This window comes from Cnephaeus nilssonii, assembly GCF_951640355.1.
Source record: "Cnephaeus nilssonii genome assembly, chromosome: 13".
Taxonomy (NCBI): domain Eukaryota; kingdom Metazoa; phylum Chordata; class Mammalia; order Chiroptera; family Vespertilionidae; genus Cnephaeus; species Cnephaeus nilssonii.
Window position 1 is genome coordinate 4,999,144 of NC_137084.1, and position 26,758 is coordinate 5,025,901.

General features: G+C 61.0%; 1 protein-coding gene across 3 annotated transcripts; it reads right to left on the minus strand.

The window, feature by feature from the left end:
* Positions 1 to 2,949: 2,949 nt before the first annotated feature.
* Positions 2,950 to 21,469, minus strand: ATG2A (autophagy related 2A). Of its 3 annotated transcripts, none has more exons than XM_079787916.1 (41): positions 21,220 to 21,469; positions 19,322 to 19,484; positions 19,082 to 19,234; positions 18,883 to 18,985; positions 18,345 to 18,480; positions 18,104 to 18,202; positions 17,709 to 17,805; positions 17,456 to 17,620; positions 17,217 to 17,357; positions 16,557 to 16,794; positions 16,331 to 16,475; positions 16,141 to 16,233; positions 15,537 to 15,695; positions 15,191 to 15,434; positions 14,781 to 14,877; positions 14,524 to 14,683; positions 13,550 to 13,692; positions 13,311 to 13,456; positions 12,547 to 12,704; positions 11,994 to 12,144; positions 11,658 to 11,857; positions 11,475 to 11,555; positions 11,233 to 11,339; positions 11,048 to 11,140; positions 9,834 to 9,904; positions 9,565 to 9,641; positions 8,877 to 9,041; positions 8,601 to 8,727; positions 8,305 to 8,519; positions 7,606 to 7,814; positions 7,216 to 7,351; positions 6,348 to 6,554; positions 6,083 to 6,184; positions 5,911 to 5,995; positions 5,680 to 5,812; positions 5,524 to 5,596; positions 5,258 to 5,340; positions 4,867 to 4,988; positions 4,563 to 4,717; positions 3,689 to 3,838; positions 2,950 to 3,611 (listed from the first exon to the last, which is right to left on the minus strand). In XM_079787916.1, the coding sequence occupies exons 1-41, from the start codon at positions 21,388 to 21,390 to the stop codon at positions 3,375 to 3,377; spliced, it is 5,790 nt and encodes a 1,929-aa protein (XP_079644042.1). In that variant the 5' UTR covers positions 21,391 to 21,469; the 3' UTR covers positions 2,950 to 3,374. The 3 variants fall into 3 exon arrangements, with proteins under 3 accessions (XP_079644042.1, XP_079644041.1, XP_079644040.1); XM_079787915.1 differs by having other exon boundaries at positions 8,871 to 9,041; XM_079787914.1 differs by having other exon boundaries at positions 8,305 to 8,727; positions 8,871 to 9,041.
* Positions 21,470 to 26,758: the final 5,289 nt, after the last annotated feature.

Sequence of the window (26,758 nt, forward strand, 5' to 3'; positions counted from 1 at the left end):
CAGCTGGCATTGAGGCGAACATACCTGTGACCTATGGAATTGGCAGCCAGAGGGGAGACAAGAGCACTGGCTGTCAATTCATAGGTCAGAGCCCTGTGCACTCGGTCTCCGCGGCCTGCCGGCAGCCCACCGCCCTTGGCCATCCTGGGCCTGGGGGCGCAGCCACGGGGGTCCCTGCTGGTCCGCTGGGCGCAGCCTCCTCTCCGCCTCCTCGGGGACTGGCCCCCACCCCAGATAACAGCAGCCCCACTGGAACGAGCGGGCACTTCCACATGGAGTTGCTGTTACAGGGGGTGGCAGCCACTTGGAGGCCGCTCCGCTTGGGCTGAGGTCTGCGTCCTCAGGGCCCGGGTCCGTGGCCTTTTTATTGAAGCTCCTTATCGTGCGGGGCCCACTCCTTCTCTGGGCGAAGTCCAGTCTCAGCCCCAGATCTGCCCACAAAGCCGGGAGTGGCCCTGACTTACACCCCGAGGCAGCCTTTGCCCCTCTGACACCCACACCCTCTGTCCCCAAGTTCCTGGTTTCCTCGTTTCTTTCCCAACCAGAGCTGGGCCCCAGTTTGGCTGCTGTGCCTCCCTCCTCTGCCCTTTGCCCACCCTTCCTGCCGCAGCCACAGGGCAGAGGGGCGAGGGACGGCGGGGTCTCTGTCGTCCCCAGGGACCTCCAAATGCCCCGATTCCGCAGGATGGCCCTGTAGAAAGGAGAGGAGACACAGAGAAGGGCGGGTGAAGCGGAGACAGAGAGGGGGTGAGTGAGGCCAAGAGAGAAAGGGATGAGGCGCAGGAAAGGGACAGAGCAAACGGGCAGAGAAGGGGGAGGGGGAGGGAAAGGGGGAGGAAAGGAACTTGAAAAGATGCTGATACACAAACCTGCTGGCAGGATGGTAAGAACAGGGCTGTGAGCAACCACCCGTCTGGAAAAAGCACTTGGCACCTGGGTGGCCTGGGAGCGAGGTGACCTTGAACCTGTGGCCGCAGCTGGTTCCTCGTACACTTTAGGGCTGTGGGCGTTCTGCACACTGGCCTAGACTGGCGGGCAGCGCCCTCCCTTCAACCTGTGGGCCTGTCCCTGCTGCAGGGAGAGGAAGGAGCTGCCGGTCGGGGTCCCTGCGCTGGCCCCCCCCCGGCCCCAGAGAGCAGACCTTTCCTCTGCCGTGTTTTCTCATCCCCGCCCCCCAGACCGGCTCTGGACCACCAGGCTTGAGTGACAGGTTCCTGCCGAGGGAACATTTCAGAGACCCCAAGGCTTCTGGAGAGGAAGAGGAGCTGGGGCTCTGAGCTCATACAGTGGACTCGGGCCACCCCCCACCCCCGTTCCCTGCGTGGACACTGGCCCCGAGGCCAAGGAGGCGGCCCAAGGTCACAGAGCAGGGCCTCCAGGTCTGTCCTGCACCACAACCCCCCTGAAGTGGCATCCTACCAGGATGCGGTCAAGTGGGCTGGGGGGACCCCAGGCCGGAGCCCTCTGCCTGGGAGGGCAGGCCTGTGATGAGCACACCAGAGCTAGTTACCCTCCCTCCCGCTAGCCCAGCCGGCCCTCCGGAGGACGCAGGGGCACGACCGAGAGCCCCAACTGGTGGCGGCAACTCAGGGATGCCACAGCCATCAGGAGTCCCGCTCCCTCGCCCCACGGTGGAAGCGGAGGCCGAGGATGGAAGGGAGTGTGGAGATCACCAGCCATCGCCTAGACCCCTTCCTTTCTTCCTCAGAAGGGCTGGGCACCCCGCGGAGGCGGCGGGCTCAGTGCCCTGGGGCAGAGGGGCTGCAGGCTCTTACCTGGGTGCGGGCTGGCCCTTGAGGCACAAGGAGGAAGTGGGGCCGCCCGGGCCCAGCGCCTTTTGAGCCGTTGGCCCAGCCCCGGCGGCAGTTAATGATTATCCTGCCGCCTGTCAATACGGACCACAGTGCGGTTCGAAGGGCAGCACACCCTGGACTGTGCCCGGGCAGGGGGGCAGCGCCAGGAAGCATCAGGCCAGGCCCCTGTCTGCCCTTCCGGTGGCACCAGTCCACAGCCCACCGCCCTCCTGGCACCCTCCGCCCGCTCGGCCTCGGCCGCAGGTGTCCATGCCCAGCGAGGATCCCGGGCCCACCAGGACCCGCCTCCACCCTGTTCACGTGGCGCCACGTCTCCCTCACTGGGAAGGGGACACCAGGACACAAGGGGGAGCTGGGGGGCACTTGCTGACCACAGAGGGGTCTACAGATGGCCCTACCAAGGTGAGGGTGCTCTAAGCCTGTGCCTCAGTTTCCCCACCTACCTCAGTGCAGTGCTACTGGGGTGTGGGCAGGGCAGGGCGAGCTGAGCAGCTCCTCTTCCTTGTTCTCAAGAAACAAGGTGTGTGTGTGGGGTGCAGACAAGGGTCATTTCCTGACCCCGTGTAAGTCTCCCCGCTGCTGCCCCAGTGCCCCTCCCCTCCAGCCACTGGGGAAGGTGGGAGCAGCCCCAAGGCCAGCCCTCCAGGAAGGACCCTAACTGAGCCCTCGGTCCATGGATGCTGGGCAAGGAGCATCAGGAAGGAGCTGAGGCTCAGAGGCCAAGGGCACGGCAGCTCGGGTCACAGGGCCGGGTCCAGGCCTCCCCACAGCCCTGTGCTCTGTCCAGCATCCTCTCAGCGGGCCCCTCACACCTGGCCCCAGGTGAGGCCGGACACCGGGCTCTTGCAGGGACGGAGCCAAGGCAGTAGTCTGGGCAAGGTGGCCGCCCGGGGCCGCCCCGGGGCCTCCCTTTCACTCAGCTCCTGCCACATGAGGGGGACCAGGGTGGCAGGCTCCTGCGAGGGTGGTGAGGAGCAGCCCAGGGCAGCAGCTCTGACCCATTGGGTGGGGGTGGGGTGGAGGGTGGCGAACCCTGGTGGTGACAGGGGAGGAGCTGGGCGCAGAGGTGGGAATCTGGGTGCCAGCCAAGGCGAAGGCTGGGGCCGGGACAGTGCAGGTACGCACAACAAGGGGCTGGCGGTGGGCAGTTTATTCCACGTCATGCAGACACCGACCCACACGCTCAGGCGGTTAAAAATAATACATTGAACCACACGGCGTCTCTCCCCCCACGTCCCTGGAGACATAGAAGACACTTGGCTGAGTGGGTTGGGGTCCGAGGGTCCAAAAGCCTCCGTCCTGGGCCCAGGCAGCGGTGTGGGCCCGGGTGGTGGGGCGGGTCCTTTCTCCCCGGAGGAAAGTGCAGAGACAGGGCCGAGGCCCAGGCAGGAGGCCCCTCTCACAGCGACTGGCAGCAGGCAGGGCTGGGCAGGGTCCTTCCGATCCTTCCTGAGGGCCCGGCCCGCCAGGCTGTCCACGCCCCGAGGGCGCGGGAGCAGAGGTGCCACTGCTCGCTGGGCGTGCTGGGCGGGCAGCACCCGGGAGTCCGGCACCTGGCGCTCAGTCCTGGGCCTCGTCCGACCGCCACTTCTGAGTGTGGTCCTTGTGCGCGTCGGGGAGGATCTGGTTGCGCATCCCCCCGAGAAGGCTGGACGTGGCCTCCGTGGCCAGGATGAGGGGCCTCACCACCGTTGGGGGCAACTGGCGGATCACGCCGCCCACAGCGCCCGTCAGCCCCTTCTGCTCGTGACCCCGCGTCGCCACGTCACAGAAGGTCTGAGCCGTGTCCAGGAGGCCCTGTGGAGGTGGGAGGTCAGTGGCGGTCCAGGGGACAGCGGGTGTGGGAAGATGGGGAGCAGGCTGGGCCTCGTTACCTCTCGAACGGTGTCGTAGGCCTTGGCCACGCCCTCCCGGAGGTCAGCTGGTTGCTGGCCCTTGCGCCTTCGCACCGAGCGCTTGTCCTGCAGGGAGCGGGTTATGGGGGCCGCCGGGGACAGGATGTCATACACCGTCTCGGCTGTGGCCTGGGGAGCACAGGAAACACCAGTGAGGAGAGGTGCACAGGGCAACAGGATGGACCCCTAAACCCTAGTCCAGGGCCCACCACGGCCCCTCCCCCACACCCGTGCTTTACAGCCAGGTCAGGGGCTTCGGGAGGCCTGCATGTCTCCTCAGGGCGCTCCTTCCCACCCAACCTTGACTGACGGTGCCACACTCCAGCTCACGCCCTGGGGTGGCCCCCAGAGGCTTGCTTACCCCTCCAGCCTGCGCTCTAGGACCTGCCCCTGCCCTCATGGGGAGCCCCTGATCCTCACGCACCTGCACGCTCACCTGCCATGACCGCCCACCACGCCTGCCCTCCAGCCCTCGCCACAGCGCCCACTCCATGAGCTACTGCCCAAGGACAGCGCCCAGGGCCTAGCAAGGTGCCGGGCCGGAATGAGCCAGGGCTCGTCTGGGTCTTACTTTCCAGTCTGTAAAGAGCCCCCTTCCCTTCCTTTCAAGACTTGGCCACGAGCAGACCCAGTGGGCTACAAAGACGGGGGTCGCTCACCCTCCTGCACGGGGGCCGCAGTTGGCCGGGGAGACCCGGCTGTGGGCCCCAGCCAGGTACTCGGCCTCTCCCTCTCCGTGACTGTTCCTCGGAAGATGTTACCGACACCCAGGCTACCCACCGTCAGCAGAGCTTTGGGGGCGGCATGGGCCACCACGCAGACCCGCCCGCCGGCACAGCCAGGTGCCGCTCACCTGGATAGCCTGCACCAGCCGGTTGCTGAGTTCCAGGGCAGCAGAAGCCGTCGAGGAGCCGAAGGAGGCCGCCCCCCGTTGCAGCCCCCGCATGAGGCGCCCGTCCTTCCGGTACTGCTCGATGGGCAGCCACAGCAGGTCCCGGAACCCTTGGACTGGGGAACGGGGGTCATCAGAGCTGCCCCAGGCTACAAGGCCCCCCCTTCCTCCTCTAGGGCCTCCCCTACATTCTCCCACTGGCATCGTCTAGGGTGCCCAAGAGTACGGGCCATCCATTTCAAGAGTCCCAGCGCCAGACACTTACAGAGCTGGACGACAGAGTGCATGGGGCCCACGCCCCGCAGCAGGCCGGGCAGCTGGTTCTTGCGGATGTCCTGCAGCCACTCGTTGAGAGCGTAGCCCAGCACCTTGTCCACGCCCAGGAGCCTGGGGGGCGGGGGGTGGGCAAGGTGGGACAGAGCCGTAACTGAGGGGTCACAGGGCCAGGAGAACCTGAGGCACCTCAACACTCCCCATGTTCCCACCCAGCCCTGTATCGGGGAAGGGAGTTACTGCACCCATTTTACAGAGGAGAAACTGAGGCCCCAGAAGGTTGATCTCTTGGCCAAGGCCACACAGCCAGCCAGGAACAGAGCAAAGGGACTATCGGGGCCCCGGAGAGAGGCGGGGGGTGCTGGAGTGCGAGGCGGGCTCACCCGTGCCGGCAACAGAGTCGCTTTAGCTTCAGCTCAGAGCAGTTGAGCTGGGCCAGGCCGACGAGGAGGCCAGTGAAGGTGCCCTGGGAGGGAGGAGGGGTTCGGGTTTACGATGGGGCACAGGGACCTGCCCAGCCCACAGGAGGCCAACTCGGTGGCTGATGGTGCCTGGATGTAAGCCCTGGCCTCCTGGTCCCCAAAGAACAGGCCACCCCTGAGCAGAACGGGGACCCCCCGCAGCCATCCCGCCTGACGGCCCCACTCACCACCTGGTCCATGGTGATGTGCTTGCCGTGGTAATCCAGCCAGATGGGCACCTCAGATGTGAATCGAAACTCCCTGGGGATAGGAGCAGGCCCGTTAGTCACTGACCTGGCCTGGCGCAGCCCGCCCAGGCCCGCCCTGCCCCGCCCAGGCCTCACCGGAAGTAGATGGGCTGCTGCTCGGAGGAAGCGCCTTGGCCACCACCTGCGGCCTCCTGGGTGTCACTGGTCTCCGTGCCCTCGGGCTGCCCTTCCTGGGGGCTGCTCCCCTGGGCTCGGGTCTCAGGGTGCGCTGGAGATGAGACAGACCAGGGATGGGCCCAGGGGTGGGGGCAGGGAGGCACGGAAGCAGGAGACCATGACCCTCCCCTACCAGGTCCAGCCTCTCACCCTCGGCGGAGGTCTCTGCCGGGACCATGGGGTTGATGCCCGCCGCCAGGCTGGTAAAGTACTCCTTGAGGAAGAGCAGAGCGTCCTGTGGGGCCAAAGTGTGGGCACAGGTTGGGCTCAGGGGCCTGACAGCAGGGGCTCCCGTCAGCCGGCCCCCGCCCAGCCCACTCACCTGGTCCACATTGAGCCGCAGGGGCATCAGCGAGACCCGGAGACAGCACTCGGGGGCACTCGGGTTGGTCATGGGGACCACGTGCAGCGCTTTGATGGTGAGCTGGGGACAGAGGGCGAGCCCCCAGGCCATTCCTTCAGCTAAGCTGGCCCGAGCCGCACCCCCTCCCACGCTCCCAGACAGCCCAGGTAGGTCGTGTGCATGTGAGCACCCGTGGGAACATGTGGCCCATCCCTGGCAGCGCGCGGCCGGCTGCCCACAGTACCATGTTGGAGTGGGTGCGCCGCGGCATCCGCTCGCTGGTGTACAGGTACAGGAACTTGTTGATCTTGGAGGAGGGCAGCCGGTCCCGGATCTCCAGCTCCTGCACGATGAACACCTGCCGGGACAGCGGCTGCTCCTCCAGCTCCTTGTCCGGGGCCACGGGGCCTGGGGCTGGCTCCACGGGGTACACATCATGCTGGAAGCTGACCTGTGGGGAGGATGGAGGCGGGAGCCAGGTAAGCAGGGCCCGGACACGGACAGAGGGGTTCACCCCAGGCCCCTCCTTTCCCAGCCACCCTTCCTGTAACAGCTCCATCTCAGACCCATGCCTGGCTGCTGCCAGGACGTCTTCATGTGGCCATCCCACAGGTATTTCAAACCCTTGGCCTCTTGACCTCCTCCCCGAATCTGTCTGTCTCTATTCCCACAGCCTTCCACCTGCCTTGTCACCCTAAGCATAAACCCTGGTCCAGCTCTCATTCTCCAACCTCTCCATCACCAGGGATGTCAGCTCTGCATCCTCAAAACATCTGTACAATCCACTCCCCAAGCAGCTCCCAAGGAGTCCTGGCTGAGCGGCACGGATGGGACGGCCTACCGCTGCCCCCACCCAGCCAGCCCCTGGCACCCCCAGGCCCCCGCCAGCCCCTGGCACCCCCAGCCCCACCCCGCCAGCCCCTGGCACCCCCAGCCCCACCCCGCCAGCCCCTGGCACCCCCAGGCCCCCGCCAGCCCCTGGCACCCCCAGCCCCACCCCGCCAGCCCCTGGCACTGCAGCCCCACCCCGCCAGCCCCTGGCACCCCCAGGCCCCCGCCAGCCCCTGGCACCCCCAGCCCCACCCCGCCAGCCCCTGGCACCCCCCACCCACCTTGCTGAGCTGGATCTCCATAAAGACCTGGTGTTGCCTCCCGCTGCCCCCCTGAATGCGCCAGGAGTTCTGGGGCCGGTTGGGGCCAGAGCAGCGAGAAGGGGAGCCCCTGGGGCCTGTGAGGCCAACTCTTGCCCTGGGAAGAGGGAGAGGGGACAAGCTGACCCAGGGGAACATGCTTTCCTCACCCCCGCCTCAGAGCAGGCCTTCCAGCCTGAGGGACACCTCTCCGGGAAGGGGATGGGGTAAGGAAAGAGGAAGAGCAGGCCAGGGAGGTGAGGGCGGCTCCAGGTTACCAGCTGCGGAAGGTCAGGGCTGGAGCGGCCCAGGCCCCATCTCCGGGGTGGGTGAACCCCACTGTCACAGCTGCCACGGCACTCTCCTTCTTACCTGTGGCCGGGGTGGGGGCCGAAGTCCCGACCCCCATAGAGGTGCCAGACAAGGGAGACCTCACGCAGCACCACACGGGTGCTGGGCACTGGGAAGTGGGCAGGCGCCCGCAGCAGGTCGGTGCTGCCCAGCGGCCGTGAGAAGTGCCCGTCCTGCACGGTGATGGGGCCTGGATGCAGCTGCGTCACCACGGGCTCCCCATTGAGGGACTGCAGGGAGGGGGAGCCCGTGTGGCACAGATGCCTTCCCCAGTCCAGGCATCTGCCACCCGCTCCTCCCGCCTTCACATCTCCCTCCCCGTTTCTGACGGAAGCTGACCCTCAGGGGTCACTGTCCCCCAGCCTGTATCTGAGTACTCCGTCTGGGATGGAGCCGAGTGTCCCTTGCTCCTGCCAGCCTCGTCGCCCTGGGCCTGGGTCTTGCTTGCATGTGACATTCCCACAGGTACTTGGGGGCCCGGAGGTCAGCACCCTTGCAACCAAATGGTCCTCCTCGCCCTCCCGCTAACCACCTGCCCTCTCCCCCGACTCTGATGCCCCAGTCCCCATGCCTCTCTTCCTCTGGAAATCCACCAGCTCCTGCAAAGCCCAGGCTCAGGGCTGCCTCCCCAGGAAGACCCTCCCAGCCCCACCTCCCCACCTTCCTACCGCCTCCTGCCTCTCCCACGTCCTGCCCCTGCCCAGCTTGCCCACCGCATACCGGGATGCCCAGGCCAGGAGCATCAAGGATGCAGAACTCGTCACTGTCCATAGTGTCGCCATCCCCCTCCTTTTCCTTTTCACCTTCCTCGGCCTCTGAGCAGGACCCCAAACTTCCAGCAAGGACCCCCACAGGGGGCAAGGGAGGTTGGGCCCCACTCCGTTCACCTGGGAATAGGTAGACCGACACGGGCGAGGCCTGAGGGAGAGTGCCACCTGCAGGAGAGAGAGGCTGGTTTGGGGGGAGCCTGACATGGTGCTGATGGGGTCCGGTGCCCCCCAAACGCCCCCACCCACCTGAAGACTGGGCCAGCTCCCGCAGGCTGCGCTCGGTGTCCAGGAGGGCGTCAGTCAGGTCCAGCTGGTTGATGAGGGCCGTCTCCACTGGGGGGCACGAGGGCAGGGAGGCGGGGCTCTCGGAGAGCTGGGCCAGGCAGGGGAGGAGTGGTGAATGAGTGCCAGGAGGGAGAGCAGGCCCCAGGGCTCCCCGTAATGCCAGGCCCCTGGGGGACCACGGCAGGGGAGGGGCCAGGCAGAGCTCTGGTAGCCTGCGTGGCCAGGCCTCACCTGTACCTTCTGGCCGGCGATCTCAGTGGGGCTGGGGGGCCGGGGTGGGGGGTGCAGGTCGCCCGTACTCGTTACGTACTGCAGCAGGTTGACCAGCAGGGCGCAGGAGTCGGCACAGGTGTGCATGTGCACCACGTTGTTGGAGCAGCGCAGCTCGAACAGCGGCTGGCTCTGCGGGGATGAGGCAGGGGTGCCATCCGCCCGGCTCAGTCCTCTCCACACACAGATAGGACAGGCTAGGCCTCCCTGGGGTGCTCAGCCTGCCCGCCACCCACTGAATGGATGAGCGCACTGAGCCCAGAGTACGGAAGGGGCTTGGCTCTGGGCTGCCCAAGGAAGCGGAGTGCAATCCCCCAAGTGAAAGGCTACATGAGCCCCGTCTCCTTTGCCCTGGGCCCAGCCAGGCAGCCAAGGCCTACCACCTCCATTCTGCAGACCAGGAAGCTGCCAGCTCCCGTTGCCGGCCTGCAGCTGCCCTCTAGTGGCGGGACTCACACTGAAGGACACCCAGGATGGCCCGGCCCTCCCAGGAGAGCCAAGACCCACAGCCCAGCTTGGGAAGGGCAAGCAGTGACCATGACCTGAGCCCAGGCCCCAGAGCAGGAGCAGAGAGGCCATGGGAAGGGAGACCCTGAGGGCAACCCCGGCCCCTGCACTGTGCTGGCTCCCGGCCTCGGGGAACGGCCGCACTCACCAGTTTGCCCTCGGTGCTCCCCTTCCAGGTTTTGATCACCAGCTCCAGGAGGTCCACGTCCAAGACACAGACATAATCTGAAGCAGAGGAGAGGACACATTCCTGCCGGCTCCTCCCACGCAGCCCGACCCGCCACCAGCGGGGAGAAGCGGGGGGTGGGGGCGGGGAGAAGCGGGGCTTGTGCGCGTGCAGGTGTGGGTGCTGAGAACGGCCATCAGGTGGGGAGGACATTGGCTGCTGTGTGTGGCTGGGGGCCCGGGCCTGCCCACCTCGCCGCAGATCCAGGGTCTCCACCTCACACTTGTCGGACAGGTACAAGGCCGAGTCGTCGAGGATGAACCTGGTGGGGAACAGGGCTGAGAAGGGCCTGGAGCCGCCGCAGGGGCCAGGGGCCCGGAGCAGAGGGACATCCACAGCAGGACCCAAGCCCACAAGACGCCAGCGCTGGGCCCTGTCTGGCCGTGGTGTCATCTGCACTGTGGGGGGAGTGGGCCTGGTCTCCCGCGACCCAGGCCCAGACTATTGTTCTCCTCCGCCTCATCTGGGCCTCACAGCAACCCTGCGAACGACGTCCTGTTTTCCCCTCCTACAGCCATTGTTCTTTTAACACAAGTCCTGATTTTATTTTATTTTTTAAGGGGAGAGACCAAGGGGATCTCTCGTGTCTCCATTCCTCTAATATAATCTAGTTTTTTAAAAATTTATTTTATTTTATACAAGTCCTTATTTTAATGGCAACATAACATAGCTCCTTTAAAATATTTTAGAATATAGCAATAAGACACCATCCCTAATCCCTAATTATAATTCCCAATCCTAAAATCTGATACACATCTCCTTCCAGTCTTTTCTGTGAAGCCACACAGAGAAGCACAGACACTTTCTTCATTAAATTCTAGAGAGAGTGGACGAGAGAGGGAAAGACAGAGAGAAACATCCATGTGAGAGAAACACATCAATTGGTTGCCTCCTGCACACGCTGACCAGGGCCCAGCTGGGGAGGAGCCCACAACCAAGGTATGTGCCCTGGACCAGGATGGAATCTGGGAATCCTCAGTCCGCAGGCTGACGCTCTGTCCGCGGAGCCAAACCGGCCGGGGCTATCTGTAGTTTTGTATCTTACTGTTCTCAGTAAGCACTGTGCCATGGCATGTCCCCACATTTTCATGTTATCCTTTGAGCGACTTTAAAGGTTGGACGGGCCATGTTCACGGACAGGCTGTAATTTGGCGGCATTTGGACTGTACGTTCCGACTGTTTTGAGTTGCACTAGAGGCCTTGTGTTCCACCTGTCTTATCCTTATCCCAGGACAGTCCCCAGCAGTGGGGTCATCAGATCCAGGAAGGCGGGACCAACTCTGAGGGAAGGATCATGGCCCGAATGCACAGAGAGGCTCAGAGTGGCCTGAGGACACACAGCAGGGAGACAGCACCCTGGGGGAGGGGCAGCTGCAGCCCAGCTTGGCAGGGAGGGGCTGTGTACCTGAGCAGGAAAGTGGAGGTGTCCATGATGATATTACTGGAGAGGGTGAAGGTCTCAGCGGTGACAAGGACACGCACAGGGAGGTAGAGGGGCCTGGGGGAGGCAGTGAAGCGGGGGCAGGCTCCTTACACACACACGCGAGAGCCTGCCCCCGCCCTGGCACCCGGCCCGCCCAGCCTGGGTACCTGTAGTCCACAGCGCAGGAGAACAGGTGAGTGTGGAGGACGGTGATGACCGTCGGGGGCAGGTAGCCCAGCACGGGGTCATCCAGCACATCTAAGAACTCCAAGAGCTTTGGGGACCAAGGTGGGAGAGGTGGTGAAGATAGGGTGGCCTCTTCCCTCCTCTAAACCCCCACCCAGCCCAGGCCCATGGCCCCGCCCCCTCCCAGCCTGGAGACCGGTCTGCCCGTGCCAGCCTCGCTCACCTGGGAGTGCCAGCTCTGCTCTGGCAGGGTTATGTAATGGCGCAGGGTAGCTCTGTACAGCCGCAGTGTCACCAGGAACTCCTGGGGGTAGGACACAGTCAGCAAGCAGGGAACCCAGCCCTCCATGCACCAGGCAGGCAGTCGCCCCGGCCAATGGGTAGGCAGAAGCAGGTGTGGCTGTACCTTGACGTTCTTCTGGGGGTCCAGGTGGATGCGCACAGCGGCGGACAGCATGTGGGGGTCCTGGGCCTGGCCCTTTCGGCCTGAGGCTCCCCACTTGGTCACCCCTTCCTCTGATGGGTAGATGGTTGGGACCAGCTGGGCCGGAGGAGCAAAGCTGGGCAGCTCCAGGTGGATGGGCAGCAGGTAGTCATCCACGGTTGCTGGGGAGGCATCTGGTGAGCCCCCTGCCAAGCCAGCCGGTCGCCCACTCCACCCAGGGACCACACCCTCCTGAAAGCCCCGCCCCTGCCCCCGGACCCTAGCGACCCCCTGACAGCTGGCCCCCAGCCCGCACACCTCGGTGGTAGAGCGTTGCCTTGTCAGCCTCCAGGCTGAAGTAGCCGAGCCCCGGCTGGCCGCGGTACTGGGAGACGCTGAAGAGGGTGCCTTGCTCCACGTCCAGCACCAGCTCCCCGTGCACAGCCTCCAGCGGCCTCCCGCCTTCGTCCTGCGGGCAGAGCGTGTGGCTTGGCCTCCGCAGCTGCCCAGAGCAGTGCCCAGCCCTCAGGGGTGAGGGGCCTCCTGGGGCCCTGGCCTAACTAGGACCGGCTCAGCCTCTACCCAGACTCCGCTGGAGGCCGGGCAGCACTCGTCTCTTCTGCCAGAGGGGAAGGATCACCCGGACCAGCAGCCCCCAGCAGCCTATGGTGCCCATTCGGACCCCATACGTGATGCCTTACACACAGGAGGTGCTAGTAAGTGGCTGACAGGGTATGGGGGGGAGGGGTGTCACGCGGGTGCACTGGGGCCTGTTTCCCACATTCCCAACTTGGCGCTGCTCACACTGGTCTTGGCCTCCTGCCAACGGGAGCTCTGAAGTCGGGGGCTCACCTGCCCGGGCTGCCCTCACCTTGGTCTCGCAGAGGGCTGTGACCCGGCCCTTCAGCACCGTCACCAGGGTAGAGAAGGAACTCTGGGAGTGAGGGCTCGGGGGCCTGGGGGCGGCCTGGGGCGTGCTGGATGCCCCCACTGAGAAGAAGTGGGCATCCTCTTCGTCCGAGTCCGAGTCTGGGTGAGATCAAGGAGCCGAGTGGGACGGAGCCCTGGAAGGGCCAGCCCTGCCCGGCTCTGGGGCCAGGACCCCACCGGTGCCCCTCCTACCCAGCTCTGGGGCCCAGGACCCCACCGGTGCCCCTCCTACCCAGCTTGGGGGCCAGGACCCACCGGGTGCCCCTCCTACCCAGCTTGGGGGCCAGGACCCACCGGTGCCCCTCCTACCCAGCTTGGGGGCCAGGACCCACCGGTGCCCCTCCTACCCAGCTCTGGGGCCAGGACCCCACCGGGTGCCCGTCCTACCCAGCTCTGGGGCCCAGGACCCCACCGGGTGCCCCTCCTACCCAGCTTTGGGGCCAGGACCCACCGGGTGCCCCTCCTACCCAGCTTTGGGGCCAGGACCCCACCGGGTGCCCCTCCTACCCAGCTTTGGGGCCAGGACCCCACCGGGTGCCCCTCCTACCCAGCTTTGGGGCCAGGACCCCACCGGGTGCCCCTCCTACCCAGCTTTGGGCCCAGGACCCACCGGGTGCCCCTCCTACCCAGCTCTGGGGCCCAGGACCCACCAGTGCCCCTCCTACCCAGCTCTGGGGCCCAGGACCCCACCGGTGCCCCTCCTACCCAGCTTGAAGGCCGACTTGCACATCTTGAAGTTGTCGTGCCAGAAGCCCGAGGGGCCTGGGAAGCCGGGAGGGTGAGCGGCCGAGGCGGAGGCAGGCTTGGGAAGCAGGTCTGCAGGCTCCCACATGAGCAGGTCATTGTTGATCCTGAGTCAGGCAGATGGATGGTGGCAGTGAGGGAGGCCCAGCCGGCTCCGTCACCCCCTCCTCCCTGCCCCGGCACCCCGGCCGCATTGCCACCTGTTGTAGAGGCTCTCATAGACCTCCTTGCTGGGCAGGAAGACATGGGCACTGGGCAGGACCACTTCCAGGCTGCAGCGTGACAGCGCCAGCGCCCGGCTCTGGAAGGCCCTCATCTCTTCGGGGTCTCCAGGAATCACCATCTGCGTGGGGGAGCGGGGAAAGGCCTCTGAGAGACGCATCCTGACCGCCTTTCATTCATTCTTTCTTTTCAAACATGTTTGAGTCTAATCCTCAGCAGAGGATGTGTTTATTGATTTTAAAGAGAGGATGAGGGAGGAGGGGAAAGGGAGAGAAAAACATCGATCGGCTGCCTACCCTATGTGCCCCGACTGGGATGTTGAACCAGCAACCTAGGTATGTGCCTGACTGGGAATCGAACCTGCAACCTTTCAGTGTACAGGACGACGCTCCAACCCACTGAGCCACACTGGCCAGGGTCATCCCTTCCTTCTCACTGCCTCATTCACGTGAGCCCCTCTGCTAGGAGGACAGCCGTTTCGTGTGAAGTGCTGGCCTCATGCCAATCCTGCTCTGAGGCCTCACGTATGTTAATTCCTTTATCCTCAGGACAGGCCTGCGAGGCCACTGTGCCCACTTTCTAGATGAGGAAACTGGTCCTGCCCAGCACCCATGTCCTCCCAGAGGTTAGGCAATAAGCTGAGATGACAGGGCCACTGAGCAGCAGAGCCTGGATAAAACCCAGACTTAACCCTCATCACCTTCAGAGGAGAGGACCCCAAGGCCTAAAGTACACGGCCGATAAGGGATGGGGTCCTGATCTCCCCTGACTCCGCCCTTACTTCCAGGCCCCCCGAGCTGGCGTGCTTCCGGCTCCCCATCAACATAAGATGATGGAACAGACGAAATTCTCACCAGGGCTGGGTCCCGTCACCTGGTGCCCCAAAGCAATCCTTCTCCCCGGCCCAAAGCCACCACATGGCCTCCACAAGACGCAGGGTCCCCGGCCTCACCTCCTCCGTCTCGTACATGGTCCTCTTGGAGGAGAAGGGCGAGGGCTCAGGCTCCTGCAGCTCACACGGACTCTCCACAGACAGCTCCAGCTCCTCTTCCTTCTCTGGGGCCACTTCCCACTGTGCGCTGCTGACCTGGGGGTTCAGGGTCAACACTACCCTGCCGGGGCACAGGCCTGTCACTCGTCTGCAGGGCACCCCTGGCCCTGATTCCACCCCTGGCCTCCCGCCACCCTCAGTTGCAAAGCCCCGCTTACTGGGGCAGGAAGTACTTGTGACCCGGGCCCTTGGGATCTAGGGCCTTGGAGACTCGCAGGCAGGGGACAGGAGGCTTCTCTCCATCTTCGTAGGTGCCTGAGGGGGACGGGGAAAATGGGGGTCACGCTGCCGTTCCCCAGTCCCTCCCCAATGCCAGGTGGAGTCAGAGGCGACTGTTCTTCACTGTTCACAGACCTGTGCCTGTCTCATGCCCACGGTCTAAAGCAGGACAAGGATAACGGGTCCACTCTGCCTGCTGCCCAGAGCAGGCCCAACAGGCAATACCGGTGCCCAGAGCTGGTGAGGCCGGGGCCCAGGCCTGCTCCCATGATCCAGCCTCTTTAGCCCTAAGCCTATGTCTCCCAGGCCTGAGCCCCTGCCCCACACGCTGTTCCCCAGGGACTCTCACCGTGTAGGTCGGAGCAGGTAAGTTCCAGGCGGGTGGGGGCTGGGGGGCCAGGCCCACTGCTCAACTCTGACCGGAACTGGGGCTCACTCAGCTCCAGCCGCAGCTGCTCAGCCCGAACAGCCTGGCCTGCCCAGGGATCCCGCTCGGGCCGCAGGTCGGCAATGGGGAAGTGCAGCCGAAGTGTGGCCCGGGGTGCCGATAGCTTCACCACTGTCTCCTGCTCGGCGGCTGGTGGGGACTCCATCTGTGAGAGGGTGTGGGGGTCATGCTGCCGCCGCGGCCCCCAGCACTGTGATCGCGAGCCGGAGGACTGTGCCCCACTCCCAGCCCTAGCTGGGCCTCTTACCAGCAGGCCGGCAGGGGTCTCGGGAGAGGTTCTGGTGGCCAGGTTCAGCAGAGCAGCGAGCCGGTCCAGGGTCCCCAGCTCCAGGTCTGCTTGGAAGTCGGCCAGGGCCAGGGCCAGTTCTGAGTGGCAATGGCAGGCACCTGTGCGCCGGGATCGGCTCTGAAGTTGAGGGTATTCAGGTCAGCAAGGGCTGTGGGGTGGGTGAGGGCAGGATGGGAAGGGGCCCCCTTGAGCAAAAACAGAACACAGAGTCCTCCCAGCTGGTGAGAAGAGCTGGGGCTGGGGACCCCGGAGACCGTCACCGCCCTGCCTGAGGTGGATGATCGTGCTTGCTTAATAAAAGCCACCCAACAGTCGCCGCTCCCAGAGGCCAGCAGGGCATCGCAGGATGAGCCAGGGGAGGGGCAACCAGGCCAAGAGAACAGCATGTACAGGCCCAGATGGAGTCAAGGGCCCCGGATGGGGAGGCATGCTCTGCTCGGATGGAGCACAGGAGGGGTAGAGGGTGGGAGCAGGGAGGTACCGGGGAGGCTGGGGCTGGGGGGTGGTCAATGCACCAGCGGGAACAGTCAAGGGCCTTTAGGCCTGGAGGCAGGTGGGTTACCTTAGGCAGACGGCGCAGGGTCTGTGTGTAGCGCAGGTGGGCACAGGGCTGAGCCGAGGCCTGGGTGTCCTGCCTGCTGGGGAAGCTCAGGATCTGGGGTGGGACATGGGAGGCAAGAGGATGAGGCCAAGCCCTCGCGTCCACCTCGACCTCCAGGCCCTGACCGCACACACCTGCCTGTGGCCCTCACCTCCATGTACTCGGGCTCTGAAGTGCCCCTGGGCCACAGACACTCCAGCACCTCGAGCTGCCCGAAGTGCACGTCCGTGCTGGTGGTCCGGCGGCCCCGGCCCGTCTGCAGCTCCCAGGACAGCTGCACAGCTGTCCCCGTCAGCCTGCCGGGAAGAAGCTGGGCATCAGAGGGGGCACTGCAGGCTCAGGGAGTCTGTCCTCAGGCCCCTGCCTTGGGCTTGTACCGGACATGGCTACAGGGACAGGCCCTCTGGAAGCGCGGTCGGAGATGGTGGAAGTCGCGGGAGCTGAAAGGCCCATCCTTGGCAGCATCAAACTCGGCAAAAAAATGGGTGGTGAGGTCAGGTGGTCCGGAAGACGGGGCGGGTGTCTCAAGCAAGGTCAGGGTCATGCCCCCCAAGGTCATCTTCAGTAGTGAGTCAGGGCGCATGGTGTCCGGATGGGGCGTGAGGGCCGCCTTGCCTGAGGGGACAGAGGCTTCACCAGGGGCTCCCCAGAGCTCACGGGCCCAGCTGGACTGTGGCTCTGGTAGGACGCTTGGCCAGGCAGGGGTGAGACGAAGCTTCGTTATGCCACGAACTGAGCCCAGGCTCAATTCAACCCTCTCTAGGGAACTGGAAGGTCTGGAGGTAACTGGGAGCACTCAGCCCAGTACCTGACACACACAGGCTCTCAATAAACATAAACACACAGTCCGGCAAGGGCAGCTCTCATTACCCCATTTAATGGAAGGGGAAACCGAGTCTGGGAGAGCTGAAGTGCCCACCCAAGATCACGAACTCTAAAACCCAGGCTTTGTCCATTGCATCAGAGGCCTCCTGGGCACCTGGGAGACCACACCACACCAAGGCCTCTCCAGTTCCTCCTGCCCCCGGAGCACTCACCAGCTGGGATGCCCTGGGCAGAGAGCCGGCGGGGGGTCATGTAACTGTGCACAGAGGAGCCCAGGTCCACGTCAGAGAGGGAGAGCTCAGAGACGGCCGAGGCCACACTGCTCGTGAGGCCCGCCATGGAGAAGAAGAGGTCTGCGGGCCAGGCAAGGGGGTCAGGGACAGTGGGCTTGGCGCCGACTCCTGCACCCACACTAACCACCCCGCCGACCGCCGGCTGGCCCCACACCCACCAGTGCTGTCCAGGTTGACAAGGGGGTTGGTTAGGGGGTCTGGGCTGAGGGGCTCAGCCACCGCCCCTGCCTGCAGCTGCTGGTTCAGGTCCTGTTCAATGAGCCACAGGTCTTCAGCACCTAGCGGGCGGCTCTTGTTCAGCTTGTCGACCAGGGACTTGGAGTCTATAGGGGAGGACACTTCCGTGTGTCAGTCCAGCCTGGCTGGCGCTTCGCCAGCCATCCCATCCCCGGGACTGCCCAGAGGCCTCACCTGCAAGGCTCATGGCACTGAGTAGTTCCTGGAGCTGCTGGAGCTGCCGCGGGGTCAGGAGCAGGTGCAAGAAGCCCACCTGCCCGGCCACCTCCAGCTGGGGGCAGAGGGAGCAACCATGGAGCTCACACCTGCCAGCCAAACCCCTGAGAACCACTACCAGCTGCGCTCTTCCTGAGGAGGTAGGAAGCCAGTTGCCAGGCTAAGCTCTCTCACCAACTAGCTGTGTGACCCTGGCCACAACTTGACCTCTCTGAGCCTCAGTTTCTCCAGTTGCCAAGAAGGCAGTAACTTCCCCCATTCAACGACCCCCACCTTGTCACAGGGAGGATAAAAACTGCTGAGCATTCTGGGAGGGAGCACGCTCCCTCCTCCCCAAGGGCCCAAACACTCACCTTGGGGCCTGGGAAAGCCTCGTTCTGCTTCAGTTTCACTGTCAGCTCCACGTACCCTGAGCAGCTGCCGATCTGCAAGGGGGGATCTGAGGATTCTTCCTGGGAGGCAAGAGGATGTAAGAGGGGAGGGATCAAGAAGATGACATCAGAGCTGGTCAGAAGGGATGGAGGGGCAGAGGGGTCAAGGGCACAGAGGGCAGGGATTAGAAGGAAACAGGCTGTGGGGTCAGAGTCGGCCCACCTGTCGGGGAAGCTCCTCGAAGCGCAGGCAGACTCCCGCCAGCTGCAGCAGCTTGTGCAGGAAAGCAGGAGGCTGGTGAACATCCACGGGGGGCGCCTGGCTTGGGTCTCGCACTGCCTCGTCACAGTATTCTAGTCTGGGGAGCGTAGGGTCAGCCTTTGCCCTGTCCCCCCCCCCCCCGGTGTGGAGCCCCTCAGTCTGCACAGTATTCTGTTCTAGGGGTCTGAGGGCATGGAGCTGCCCCACCACAGCTACGCCATCCTGCACCTCCACGGCCAGTCCTTGCTCCCCAAACCTCAGTATGTAACCTGATGCTTGGCACCCCCCTCACCCCTGCCACTCTGCACCTTCACCGCCTGGCCCCTGGCCTCCACTCCAGCCCACCTCCCCCTTGCTGTGGCATTGCCCAGGCCCACCCATATTTGCTCTGCCACTTCCCGGGAGCCTAGGCTGAGGGTGTGGTCAGGGCCAGGGCCATCTGACAGCCCCTCACGCTCCCTCTCCCTCATGCCAGCACACCGGCCAGGCCTACCCCTACCTCTGCACATGGACTTCCACTGCCACACCATGCTCCCCGTCGCCCGGGGAGTGCTCCACCCTCACGACAGTGTCCAGGAAGGTCACCTTGATCCTTCGCAGCACTGAGGGGTGAGAAGGGGTCTCAGGTCAGGCAGAGCTGAGAAGGGCAGGCAGAGCTCTCCCTGGGGTGGCGCGGTGGCCTGGCGGGGCCTGCTTACCAGTCTCGATGGTCTGGGCGAACATCTCCAGGCCCTCCAGGGGTTGTGGCGGCTCCGAGGGCTCAGGCAGCCCATCCCGCAGGCACTCCTGAGCCAGCTGCAGGCTCGTGGTCATACATGAGGCCCAGCTCTGCGAGTCAGCAGGCCCTGGTCCTGCGAGGAGGCCCAGTCAGCTCCAGTGCCCAGGCCCACTCCCACCACGTGCGCTCCCACTCCTGCCCAGCCTAACCCTGCCCTCACCTGGGCCATGGCGGGGCTGCAGGGTGAGCTGGAGGCCTGACACGAGAATGGTGCAGTGGTCTGTGAGCAGCGCGGCCCAGGGCACGGCCACTTCGATGGAGCCCACAAAGCCTTCCACCAGCTCCAGTGGCGATTCCATGGACTCCAGCACCTCGTTCACAGACTGCAAAGAGACGGGGACAAAGCTGGCTCAGGAAAACCCCCAACCCGGCCGCCTCCTGGCCGCTGTCTCCCTTGTCGGTCTGCTCTACCTTGGAGAGCAGCCTCGCTCTCCCAGATCCTCCCTGTGCTACCTACAAGGCCTACCTTCGCTCAAGCTGATCCCTACTTTGGCCCAATCACTGCGTCACTATTTTAAGCCAGAGGAGGGGGAGCTGAAGGATGAAGAGGAGAAAGCCAGGAGGAGGGGCTCGGGAACAGCACATTTGCTGGTAAAGGCCTGGCAGAAGGTGCAGTGCCCCCCCCCCCCCCCCCACTCACTCTGGTCCAGCAGACACAAGCACGGGCCTGACCTGAGCTGAGGGGATGCCCCCCCCCCCCCCCCCGACTCCAAACAGGCGGTGTGGCGGTACATCTCTCTAAGGCACAGGGTGAACCCCCGCCCCACCGGTACAGATGGGGACATGGTGTCCCTGGGACCCTGGCCTTTCTCATCCCATCTCAGGGTCCCCAGGCACTCGGCTTCTTCTGGGGCCTTCAAGGAGGGGCTGCGGGCAGAGCAGCTGGGAGGAGGGGCCGCTATTGAACAAGCACCGGCATCCCACCGGGGCGTAACTAGGTAGGAACCAGCCCAATCCCAGCAGGCTGGGTGGGAAGGAGTGTTTCCGGGGACTGGAAGCAGGAAGAGGCAGCTTAGAGATCTGAAAAGGCTGCCTGCCCCGGGACTCACAGGCAACAGGCCACTGGGAGGCTCCCCCCCCGCCCCTCCCCGCTCCAGGCTCAGGGGACCTCACCGCCTCCACATGCACGCGGGAAGACCTGCCTACCTCTAAAGCCCAGCTCTTCCTGCCCAGATTGCTCTGTGCCCAGCCAGGAAACTGAGAAGCCCTTGCCCCCATGCCCATCCAGTGCCGGCCCTGGGCTGGTGCCTCTGATTGGTGGCTCCTTTGCAACTTTCCAGGTCAGCTGAGCTGTGAGTCACCGCCCCCAGACTCAGGTCAGACCCAGACCTGACTTCTCTCTAGCTCTCAGCATCTTCCCTGCCTCCTTCTTGCCTGGCCAGACCTCTCCGCCCTACTCTGGGGGCTTCCCTCCAGGTGGGGATGCCAATCTATAATCCCCTCCCCAAACTTAATCCGTCCCACTCTCCCCAAAGCAGGAAGTAGGCAGCGCGGCAGCAGTCACACGAGGTGTTGATCAACACGGGTGCTGACGCGGTTGTTGACATCCACATCCGGAGGGAACCCAACCCACTGGGCCCAGGATTGTGGGGTCAGGAGGTCAGGGTACCTTCCCCACGGGTGTCCTCAGCGGGCTCCGCACCCCTGACAGTCTTCTCTGTCCGGCTGCATGGCTGCAACTCTACCCCTACCCTGGCCTGGTCCTACCGGTACCCCTAGGTCCTCCGCTCTGCTCCCACCTCACCCTCTCCTTAGTCCCCTGGCACCATACTCCTCCAATCAGGCCCCAAACTCAATGTGCTGGTTCTGGCGTCTTTCCGCCAAGTGACAACCCGCCCCCCAGCCTCAGTCTCTCCTCCCGAGAAGTGGCCGCAGGGAACCCCTTCCCGCTCTGGAGGCGATCAGCCGGGTCCCTCTGACGCCTGAAAAGGGCCGGACTTCCACGACCTCAACACGCCCGGTGCTTGGTCCCTCGGCCCGACCCCTTCGCCGGGAGCCTCGTGTCGCCGCAGCCCGGTGCCCCCCACCGCCCTCCCGGGCTCGGGCCTGGCTCCTCACCCAGATCTCCAGGTGGATATCCCGCAGGGCAACGCTGCCCTTGTACAAATCGAGGCTGAGCTGGTCCAGGCTGAGGTGCTCCTGGAAGAAGTGGCCCAAGTAGTGGTGCAGCAAGTAGCGGCAGACCCGCTCCTTCACACAGTTCGACCATGGCCACAGCCATCGTGACATCTCGGAGACCGCCGAGCCCCGGCCGCCTGCGCTCGCCGCCCGCCGCGGCTGCTGGGTTCACTAAAGCCTCGGGTTTGCCCCGCCGCTTCTCTCAGCGCCAGGCCGCGCCCCGGGCGCTCTGCCACGCCCCCCACGCTCACTGCAATTGGTCATTGCAGAGGGCGAAGCCTACTGATTGGCCGAGGGGGGCGGAGCCTTCAGGCGCCAAAAAAGGACTGGGCTCTCTGCGTGATATAATGCTCCCAACCTTGATTTACGCCTGCGTATAAATTCTAAGTGGGAGGACCTTTAACCTTCCTTCTACAGGCTCGGGGGAAGATTTGGAGGTGCCATCCCCGCAGAGGAATGCGCATGTGCTGACTCGTCCAATTACTTGAAGTTGTTGGGTACGACTTAAAGGGACAGTGTCTCCTAAAACTTCGTAGAAAGCTTCTCAGGGAAATAAAGTCAGTATGAGAGCCCCAGCACGTTAGAAACAACTAAATAAACATTTGCATTTACAAAACGCTTTACCATTTTTTACCTTTTCAACCCTAATAACAACCTTCTAAAGTAGAGAGTATATAAAAGAAAAAAGAAAAAAAAGAATTAAGTAGAGAGTATAGTCACCATTTTACAGATAAGAAAGTAGACGTAAAGGTTGCTGTGAGTGCATCACCAAGGTCTTTTCCTCTCCTCCCTCGAAAAGCTTGGCAGATTTACTGACCCTCCCTTCTTGCTCCAGATGGTCAGAACTCCATTCTCTCTTTGGAATAATAGTAGTTTTTTCATATTTTTTAGCCTAAAATTAAATAAAGAATGGATTCTAAATCCCTTGAGTAGGCGTCTATTGTTTTTTGCACAGCTGGTGAACAAAGAATGGTTTTTCCATGTTTAAATAGTTGGAAACTATGTAAAATTCACATGCCAGTGCTCATAAATAGTTTTAGTGCGTCCAGATTAGGTAGCTCAGTTGGTTAAAGCATCCTTCTGATAAGCCAGGATTCCAGGTTTGATCTCCTGTCAGAGTACACAGAAGACGCAATCAATAAATGCATAAATAAGCGGAGCAACAAATGGATGTTTCTGTCTCTCTCAAATCAATAAATACATTTAAAATGTTTCTTTTAAAAAAAAGTTTTAGTGGAACACAGCCATGCTCATTTGACTGAGGACTGTCTAAGCCTGCTTTCTTGCTACAGCAGCAGAGCTGAGCACCTGAGACAGAGGCCTGCAAAGCCTAAAGTATTTCTTTTTTGGTCTTTAACAGAAAAAGTTTGCAGATTCCTGCTCTACAGGGTGAGTCAAGCAACTTAGAGATACCCAGAGGTCATTGCAATGCTACTTTAGCCTTGCTAGGGAGATGTACTTAACGGCAATCTAATGGCAAAAGCCAGCCGGAAGCAAGGGCAACTGCCCTGGCCAAGGGGCAGAGACCTGGATGCCAGTCCCAGTTCCACGCGGCCTCAGGCAAGTCACTGCTCCTCCCTGAATCTGAGAGCCGGTTTTATCCCCTGTAACCTGGGGTTGGGTTAGTAGGAGGGAGGACTCTGGCAAGGGATTGAGGAATAGCCTCCAGGAGAACTTTGGAAGACACTGGGAGGCCCACGCAAGGAGGCAGGCTAATGGGAGGGCCACTTGGAAAATGCTTATAGAATGATTCAATAGACCTGCCTGTCCCCCAGGACAGCCCAGGGGCACTGCTGTGTTCATCAAATGTTTATTAAATTGATAATAATAAAAATAATGCCTTAGCTGATTTTGCTCAGTGGATAGAGCGTTGGCCTACGGACTGAAGGGTCCCGGTTTCAATTCTGGTCAAGGGCATATGCCGGGGTTTCAGGCTCAATCCCCAATTTGTGTGCAGGAGGCAGCCGATCGGTGATTCTCTCTCATCATTGATGTTTCTATCTCTCTCTCTCCCTCACCCTTCCTCTCTGAAATCAATAAAAATATATTTTTAAAAATTAGACATTATGAATTGAGCCTGTGTGATGTCCTGGGCTCTGGGCTTGTCACTTCACTTGCATTACCTCATCGGCTCTTCACCACTGCTCTCTTCACCACTGCTCATAGAGACGCTATTAATATCCCCGTTTTACAGGCGAGGAAAGCAGACTGCGAGCCTAAGTGCCTGTGGAGCGAGTGAATGAGCAAGCCGCACTTCTCCTCCCAAAGGCAGAGGGAATACGAGGGCATATTCTGGAGATGAGCGAATGTTGTCCTTGTATCCAGGCTAGGAGGGACGGCCATTTCCCTGCAGTGGGGATAGGGTGCACCAGGCGCACAGGTGGAGGACACAGGACCATGCCCAATATTCAGGCCCCGAATCTGGGGCAGCAGCTTCTCCAGGCGGGCTTCTCTCTAGTGAAGCTGCGCTCACATCTGTCTCTCACGGTAACTTGACTGGGAGCCACAGCTGTCTCTTAGAAGGGTGCCTGTGAGCTGTGAATCTATTCCTCGTCTGATTCCCTCTATGGCAGTGGTTCCCAACGTGGGGCACACGCCCCACAAGGGGGCAATTTGATTTTTAAGGGGGACAATTCAAGAATGAGTTAACGGTGATTTTTTTTTTTTACATTTCTTATGGTTCTAGGGGCCTCATTTACAGTATATAAATATATATTGTGACATTTATGCACTTCAGTTCTCTATGTTTTGAAACTTTATTTGCTATTTTTCATATCACTTCATATTACTATTTTTATTAGCAATTTCTTAGTGATTTCTTCCTTAGTACTTCAACTTTCTTTTTGTTCTTTTATTTTTCTCTTTCATGGATGCCATGTTCTTTGGAAGCTTGTTTAGACCTAGTTAATGGCCTTTTAGGCTTCTTCCACGTGAATAGGAGTTCACTTTTTGAATAACAGGAATTATATGTCACGGTGGGGGGGGGGGGGCATCAGGATTTTAGAGATGTGTAGGTGGGGCGTGGCAAGAAAAGGTTGGGAACCACTGCTCTATAGCCAGGACACGCAGTGTCTGCATCACAGCAGAGTAGACAGGACTCAGGGGGGTACAAAGGTCCTTCCTGCTGCCTCCCCCACACACAGCACCGTGAGCTCCCCAGAAATCCAACTCCAAGACATAATGATCCCACAGCCTGGTCCAGGCCCGGAGTAGGAGCTGAAGGTGAGAATGAAAAATACCCCCAAGGTAAAGGGTGTGATATTCTCTTAGGAGGGAAGGTGGGGTTGGGGGACACAAGGGGTGTTTCTGGGATGCAGTTCCAGGCCCTGCCTTAGGGAGCTTTTATTGGACAACTGGACCCGGAGAACTCAAGGGGCCTGAAGAAAGGTGGGCCAACGTTCCTGCTCAGAGAAGAAAAGGGAGAGAGCCAGGCTCTGTGGGGCTCCTAGGGGACCCCCACTCATTAGACTAGGTGGGACTCATCAGACAAAAGACGAGTTCTAGGCCTCAGGGACTCTAGGAGGGAGGCTCTCCCTTCCCCGGGGGTGGCACACCCAGCAGAAGGCCCTCTGGGATTCCCTCCGTGAGGTCAGGGTGAGTGTGGAAGGGATCAGAGAAGATAGCTGGGGGCTGTGACTTTTGACTTGGTCCGTGGTGGAGGGCCTTGATTTTGTATCTTGTTTAAATACACAAAACAAATTTTACCATCTTAACCATTTCTTATCTTGCCTGTTAATCCTTACCTGAGGACATTTCCCCATGGATTTCTAGAGAAAGTGGAAGGAAGAGGAAGAGACAAAGAGAGGGATACAACGTTTGGTTGCCTTCTGCATGCACCCCGACCTGGGCTGTGGATCAAGCTTGCAAGGAGGTACATGCCCTTGACTAGAATAATGAGGTACCATGCCCTTGACCCGAATCGAACCTGCAGCCCTTCAGTCCTAGGGCTGATGCTCTAACCACTGAACAACGGGCTGTGGCGTGAACCATTTCTAAGTGTATAATTCAGTAATGTTAAATTTATTCACATTGTTGGCCACCAGTCTCCAGCACTTTTTCATCTTGCAAAACTGATTCTCTATATCCATTAAACAACGAAATGAATGAATGTTATGGGATAAAATAAAGTGATATCTCAATAAAGGTTATGCAAAAGATTTTCATCTGCACCTCCCAGGTGACCTAGTATCTATTTTGAGACCCAGTTCAAATGCCACTTCTTGCAGGAAGTCTTATGTCTGTCCCCATCCTTCAGTCCTCCGGTCCTCAAAGTGAGCACCCCTCTGTACAAAGCACCAATCCCCACTGTCAGCCTGACACTGAGCCCAGCACAGGTCCTGGAGCTGAAACCCTACTGAATAAGGCTGGGAAATGGGGTCTTTTGATGACGGCCTGTGTGACCTTAGCAAAGCTTCTCCTCTCTGGGGCTTGGGATCTTCTACTTGGCTGTGGAAGGCTCCACGGACTCGCCCTCCCCTGAGCTTTCTCCTTCTTCTTCTTCCTTTACTGAGTGATTTTTAGAGAGAGAGCGAGCGAAACATTGATTGGTTGTTTCATTATTTATGCGTTCATTGGTTGATTCTTTTATTTATTTACTTTTTATTATTGACAGTATTACAGATGTCCCCTATTCCCCCCTACTTTGCCTCCCTCCACCCATCCCCCGCCCACCGAGGCCTTCACTGCACTATCGTCTGTGCCCATGGGCTATGCAAATGTGCACACCAGGTATGTATGTGTTCTTTGGTTAATCTCCTGTCCCCTCCACCCACCTTCCCTCTGAGATCTGTGTGTCCCATGCATCCATGTCTCTGGACCTATTTTGTTCATCAGTTTATTTTGATCATTAGAGTCCACATATAAGTGAGATCATGTGATACTTGTCTTCCTCTGGCTTATTTCACTTAGCATCATACTCTCCAGGTTCATCCACTCTGTCACAAAGGGTAAGGGACCATTCTTTTTTACAGCTGCCTATATTCCATTATGTAAATGAACCACAGCTTTTTTATCCCCGGTATCTACTGCTGGGCACTTGGGCTGTTTTTTAAATTTTTGAGGAAACTCCATACTGTTTTCCACAGTGGCTGCACCAGTCTGCATTCCCACCAGCAGTGCACGAGGGTTCCCTTTTTCTCACACCCTCACCACCACTTGTTTGTTGATTTATTGATGGTAGCCATTCTGGCAGGTGTGAGGTGATACCTCTTTGTTTTAATTTGCATCTCTCTGATGATTAATGACTTTGAACACTTTTTCATATGTCTCTTGGCCATCTGTATGTCCTCTTTGGAGAAGTGTCTATTCAAGTCCTTTGCCTATGTATTTATTTATTTTTATTATTTTAAAAAATATTTTAAATATATTTTTATTGATTTCAGAGAGGAAGGGAGAGGGAAAGAGAGAGACAGAAACATCAATGATGAGAGAGAATCATTGATTGGCTGCCTCCTGCACGCCCCATACTGGGGATCGAGCC